At 47.7% G+C, this 6,601-nt stretch overlaps 1 protein-coding gene across 1 annotated transcript; it reads left to right on the top strand.

Annotated features, from left to right (window-relative positions):
• The first annotated feature begins 4,129 nt into the window (after positions 1 to 4,129).
• Positions 4,130 to 5,374, top strand: LOC147905525 (NHL domain-containing protein). The gene has a single exon (XM_087380413.1). The coding sequence runs from the start codon at positions 4,155 to 4,157 to the stop codon at positions 5,238 to 5,240; it is 1,086 nt and encodes a 361-aa protein (XP_087236539.1). The 5' UTR covers positions 4,130 to 4,154; the 3' UTR covers positions 5,241 to 5,374.
• Positions 5,375 to 6,601: the final 1,227 nt, after the last annotated feature.

Raw genomic sequence — 6,601 nt, 5'->3', positions numbered from 1 at the left:
TTGGGTCTTATTGAACCTCTAGGTCGAGGCCACATACATTGTTGTTGCAGCCAGGATGTGCTGGACCACCAAGCTTCGTGCATTCCAACTTAGGCACATGCTGCTCCACTTTTTCAGCTTCTCTTTAATTTTTTGTTTGAACCAGTCGAATCTTTGTCGAGTGTTCACTCCTACCCCTAGAGGCACACCCAAGGTACCTAATTATTTCCCCTTGGGGCACTAATTGCACCCCCAGCCTTTTCACCCATTCTTCTAGCGGGTCTGGATTGGTTCTGATCAGGAAAGTCTTGGTCAAGTTGCACTGCGAGCCCAAGGCTTTACAGAATATCGCCATGACCTCCATGAGCCTCTCCACACTAGCTTGATCTTCCTGCACAATGGAAATTGTATCATCTGCAAAGAATTAGCTGCACATTTGCCGAGGGGAGGTCGAGGCCCTTGATTCTTCCCTCTATTACTTCTAGCTTCAGCAAGTGAATCAAGGGGATGGTACAGATGGCAAAGAGCAGAGGGACCAACCAACAGCCTTGCCTGATCGACCTCCTTAGGCTGAATCTACCCACCGATCCTCCATTAATGTATAGGATAGCAGCGGCGTTGCCAAAGAGACAGCTGACTTTGCTTATGAATTCCTAACCAAATCCAAGCTTCTCCTATACAAATATGTACAAATATGATGTAGTCCCACCTAACTCGGTCGTAAGCCTTATCGAGGTCAATACCAAACAAGAGGATATTTTGGCCAGAGGAGGATGCATAGTCGATGGCTGAGGCTACATTCAGGATATTTTCATAGATATCACGACCTCTCACGAAGCCATTCTGCTCCTTATCTACCACCCCACAGTAAACATCTCTTATCCTAATCGCCAGAGCTTTGGCAATTACCTTGTAGGCTTGCTCAGCATCATGATGGGCTTCCAATCCCTGACGTTCAATCTACTTTGCCTTTTAGGGAAAAGTTTCATGAGATATGAATTGACATCCTCAGAGAGGGTACCTTGTTCTACGGCGGCATTCACCATGTCGATGAGGTCCTAATCGATGAGATCCCAAAATGCTCTGTAGAATTCAGTCGTGAATCTGTCCGGGCTTGGGGCCTTATTGTCTGTCTGGGCTTGGGGCCTTATTGTCTGCCAAGGTATTTAATGCTTCTTCCAGTTCCTCTCTACTGAAGGGTTGCCCTATACATTTTCTTTGGTACTCTAATACCCGAGGCGAGATCCCTTCCAGTAACTGCGCCATGCAATTATGCCAGCCGTTGTCTTGGATTGCCTGTTCACCCACTATCTCATCGAGACCCCGCCGGAATACCTCCACAATTTGCCAGATGTCGGTCACCACCTTCCCCTCGGCATCAAGTACTTTGTCAATGGATTCCCTTTGTTGATTATGCTTTAGAGCTTTCAAGAAGGTTTTGGAGGGATAGTCCCCCACCCAGAGCCACAATTGGTGACTTCTGATATGTGCCTTCTCAGCTTCATCGAGTTCCCAATCATGCATCGCTATATCCACTTCGGCTTGCAACGTGGCTAGGATCTGGTCAGTTGGGTTGTTAGCAACCGCCACCTTATAGAGTCTCCTTCAGAATGTGATTCACCTCCTTACCCTTAACTACTACCCTACGGATAGCTAGATCCCAATTCTGGCAAGGATCTTTGCTTCCTTGGGTAGTGGGCGACCGTCCCTTCCAGCATTTTCGAATGGCCCTACAGAACTCCCTCAACTCCAGTAGGCGTTTATCAAACTTGAAGGGGATATCTCTAAGTCTGTCCACTTGGCATGGCACCGAGAATTTCCACGATATCGGCACATGATTAGAGAGGACAGTGGAGGTAACACAGCCACCAGTGAACGGGTCCTCTCATCCAACACCCTTCTTCCAACGCGTAGATTTTGTCCAGGTGACCGGCTCAGAATTTCTATCCCAACCTTCGATTGTTCCATGTGAATTCTGGCTACATTTTTGGTGCTAATTCACACACGTCCACCAGGGCAGCCTCTACACTCAACTCTTCCCAAGCCTCTAGTTCTTCCCCTGCAATCATGGCTCCGAGGTGGGAGTGTTCGTGGAGTGACTCAGTGCAATTCCAGTCTCCGCCAAGGATCCAATGCTCATCCTTAACTTCATTTTTCAGTGCATGCCACGTTTTGGTCCTCTCTTGGGCGAATTCGGGGCGTAGACACTACCTACATTGAAGGTGAACCCATCTTTACACACTCTTACCCCTATCGCCCAGCCCTCTTGTGCTCTGAAGACCTCCTGGGGGTGGAGGGATTTATGAACAATCATTACCGACCCTCCCCTCCCTCTACTTGGACAATTAACAAAGCAGACATAACCTAATTGATGAAAGGCTACCCACCAACTATCTTCGCACCCACACTTGGTTTCCTACAACATTACTACATTAGGTTTACACCTCTGAATCACATCTAAGCAACCTTTCTATTTGATTTACTAGAGCAACCTCTAACATGCTAGCATAATGAATTGATCCCCGAGACTACCTCCTTTGGCCAGCCTCCGTCCCTAATGCTCTGGTTAGTGCGTAAGGGCCTTGTATGCATCCTTGAGAAAGTTGAACTTGTTCTCCTTGCTAGTTGATGTGCCTATCGCAGCATCTTTGATACGTTTAGAGAATCCCCTATGCACCATGTGAGTTGGGCCTGTAGGGTTTGTAGCCTATTCTTGATGCGTGGGCTTCTCTTCAAGGGCTCTCTTTCGATGGTATGCGTCTGGTAGCTCTTCCTCCTTGTCTTCACCATTGTGTGGAGGGGATGCACCTTCGACTTATCCAAGGGGGGTGCTGTGCTTTCTTTCCCCTTATCCTTCCCATCGCGTTTGGAGTGCTCTTGTACTGTTCACATGAGAGGGCGCAACACCAGATGCTTCCTTACATAGAGATGTCTTACCTTTCTTTCTGACAAGTTGCCATTGATCTCGAGGGGGGGAGGGGTGATCCTCTATCTCGCTCAATGATGTGTTGCTAGGGTTCGGAACCTTTGCATGTGTGGGCTATCCATCAACATCCTGGGCTCCTCCATGACCTCCTTTGGCCTCAAGCGTCTCCTCCTTATCTCTCGCAGCCAAGCTGGTATTGAGTGTTTTGCTCGAGTAGTTCCTCGTAAAGTGGCCCAGTCTCTTACAGACGTAGCATGCATCTGGAAATGGATAGAATTTGACCTATTGTGTGAACGATGGGTTGCCTGACACTTTGATCTCCACGAAGTCTGGAGTTTCCTAGGTTCTATCCCACAGGATCCATGCTTTCCTTCGCGTCACTGAGTTGCCAGGAGGTGGCGGTATCCGGAGGACTCTACCAAGGGCTACTGCCAGCTTATGAACCATGTCACCCATCCACTGTGGGAGGTTGGACAATCATGGAGTAAAAAGCAGTCGATGCTGAAGTCCAGGCTCATGTAGTGGAGGAGGAAGAACCCTTTACCCAAAAATCGGGCTGTGTATGTAATCCCCGGGAACTCACATTCGTATGACATGAACTCCGCTAGCTCCTCTCCTGACGAGATTCGATCAATGAAGAATAGGTAGAGGCCTCCTCTCGAGAGCTTCTCCAGTTCGGGGTGTATAGTTTGCATGCCACTGCATGTCTTTTGCCCGTCTCAAACCACGGCTTCCGTTCCATTTCCCTCGCTCTTCGCGCCACCTTGGCCAATAGAATCGATATGATCTCCTCCTTGTGGAGAGGAGGGAAGCCGCTGCGAATCTTCTTGTTGAGGATCTCAGCGTAAGAGGGGGCCTACTCGTTGCTTCATGCTTCCTCCTCGGAGTCCACCCATCATTTGCCGCACTGTCTTGGGAGGGAGGCTGGGGGATCACCGGCATTGCTCATCTTGCATGTGCATTCAATTGGGTGTGTTGGGGCGGTTGGGTCACTACGAAGGCCTTTCAGCGAACTCCCAGACTCACCACTCAACTCAATACCGTCCCCTATACGTCATCATAATAGAATCAATAATTTAAGGAGAGCACCTACTTTTGGTGCGTTGGAGAGCCCGGAAAGAGGGAAGGCTTATGAAAGGAAGGATGCAAAGGGGGAAAACAAAATTTGTGTTGCGTGAAAAGGAAAGAGGAAAGGCTTATAAAGGAAGGAAGGAAGGGATGCAAGGAATTGCCAAGGAGGAAAACTACCATGAGTTCGTTTGTGAATGTGCAAGGCAGGTGCTTGGCAATCTCCTTCTTCATCATCATCATCTTGCCGTCTTCTTCTTCTTCTTCTCATTCAATTTCTTTCACATACCCTGTCCTCTACCCCGAAAGCTTCGATTGGGACCCAAAGCATTCGCATTTCGTCCTCGGATCCCTCTCCTCCTCTTCCCTCGTCTCTGTCTCCGACGCCGGCGTCGCTGAAGAATTCCTCTCCGATTCCCACACCTCCCGTTCCCTCGGGTTGAAGCTCGATTTGCCTCGTAGCCGCGTCCTCGTCGTCGTCCGCTCTTCTTCTCCTCCCTCTCATGCCCTCGCTGCTTACACCTTGTTGACCCAACAGCGAATCTTCCTCGCTCCACTGGACGGGCTCGGTACTGCACCTGGAGAAACAGCTTTGGCTAACGATGTATGCATCGATCGCCAAGGGAATGCCTATGTCACCAATTCGGCGGGGAATTTCGTCTGGAAAGTCGATCCAGAGGGTAAGCCGTCCGTTTTCGTGAAGAGTCCTCTCTTTTTATCCCAGCCGATTGTTGTGAAAGGTCCGGCTTTTGTGGAGTGCGGTTTGAACGGAATAGCCTATTCTCCAATCGGTGCCCTTGTAGTAGCTCAATCGAATTCCGGCATGCTCTTCAAGGTCAATCTTTATGATGCAAGTGTACGAGTTGTTGAGTTGGCCGCTCCCCTTGCCGCTGTTGACGGAATCGTCTTTAGAGGTGATGGCCTTCTGGTAGCTGTGTCGACACACAGAGTTTGGCTTCTCAGGAGCAAGGACGCTTGGCTTTCAGCCCAGGTGGTTGATGAATTGCCGTTGGATTCCCTTTCCAATGCCACAGCAGTAGCCTCTAGAGACAGCCGACGACAATATATTTTGTACAGCCATTTTCAAGAACTCCTCGCAGGAGGAGGTGACAGGGAGACATTTACCATTCAGGAAGTTCAATTTCCCAGTGACGAGGATGACCCCATCTGGCTCCTTGCTATAATTGTTCTGTTCTTGCTGGTTGTTTTCGCATGGAGGTTCCAATTGAACTACTTTTTCAAGCAGTACAGAAAGAAAAGGGACTGATTCCTCACCTTCAACCTTGATATCAAATTTGACCTAAAGGGTTGAACGTTATTTTTAAAATTGTGTAATTTCAACTTGACAGTCATGTGCAAAGAACACACTTCGGTCAAGCATATTTTGGTGGGATTTCTACATCTTCTTCTCAGTTTACTTTTACGAGTCTCACACTCACTGTGGGAGATGCAGTTCTTTTTGCTACCCCGTGTTCACCGTAAATCTGTACTATCACGTTGTTAGTAGAAAGCCACATAATTTGTTAGAAAAGGAGATGATTTGTCTGCTATTGTTATATTATCTTAGTGTCAGGCTTTTCCAATTATGCCTTGACAAATTGTTGTTAAATTGTCCATCAACTTTTAAAACATTTTCATGTCCAATGGCTGTGGAGCAAAATGATTGCCAAACGATTAGGAATCTTGTATTTAGACCCACAAAGAGTTTCCAGCGAAGGCTAATGTATCATGTTCTCGGTGCCGATCCTGTATGCTAAACTGGGTCTGCCCGTTGATAAATGTGAGATTAAGTATTAGATTAAACAGACGCTGTGACAAATTATTGTGACAGTGGTATTAGACCATAGAGATTGCGTTGTGGATTAGGCAACAGTTCTACTGGATCAGCAAAGCCAATCGAGCATCGCATGAGTATGTGTGTATTCACGGATGAAGCAGAATGAGCTACCATCTATTCAGAGATTTTTACTTTGAAGCCTACAACGAAGTGTGGATTCATTGTTGCCGAGACTTAGCTGCTCAACAAGGGCTACTAGTTGAAGACATCGACGAACAACGAAGCGGTGCACATAACAATTTGTACCGTTTTGTTGGTAGGCACATGCTTAAGATTTGTCTTCACAATTCAACACAAACTAAGATTATAATGTGACCAAAGCTATAGAGACAAGAATTGAGCATACATCATACGGTGATATAGCTGCTCGAGCATTAGAAAGGCAAATAATAATACCCCAAGATGGGGCTGTGTTGTGTGCTTTGAATATAGCCCAAAGCTCCTTGGTCATTTTTAATCTTCCTCGCTTTGTCACACAGAGTCCTCACTCATCGCCAAGTGTCCACGGTCTAGTTTATCGTGCCCCTGCGATCTATGCATGCATGCCACCTTATGCATTTACTGCCTCTACGCACGTCTACCTTTGCGGTCTGCGCTTTTGCCTCTACACTGTCTACGCTTCTTCCTCTGCTGTAGTCTACTTGACAGTTGCGCATCATCTGTCGCGCCATGTCATCTATCACTGATGGGCCATGTAGGTGGATCTCAAGACCTGTTGTCAGTGCGGTCGTGCCACATCACTCTACTATGCAAGACTGCAACCCATGCCACATCATCACCTTGCACCATGT

The sequence above is a fragment of the Dipteris shenzhenensis genome, chromosome 1 (genome assembly GCF_047967505.1).
Source record: "Dipteris shenzhenensis isolate YYH24624 ecotype China chromosome 1, Dip_SZ_1.0, whole genome shotgun sequence".
In the NCBI taxonomy this organism is placed as follows: Eukaryota; Viridiplantae; Streptophyta; class Polypodiopsida; order Gleicheniales; family Dipteridaceae; genus Dipteris; species Dipteris shenzhenensis.
This window is presented reverse-complemented; position numbering and strand designations above follow the sequence as displayed.

Bases quoted from the DNA above. Each gene is read 5' to 3' on its own strand.
- LOC147905525 (XM_087380413.1), top strand. From the start codon at position 4,155: ATGAGTTCGTTTGTGAATGTGCAAGGCAGGTGCTTGGCAATCTCCTTC.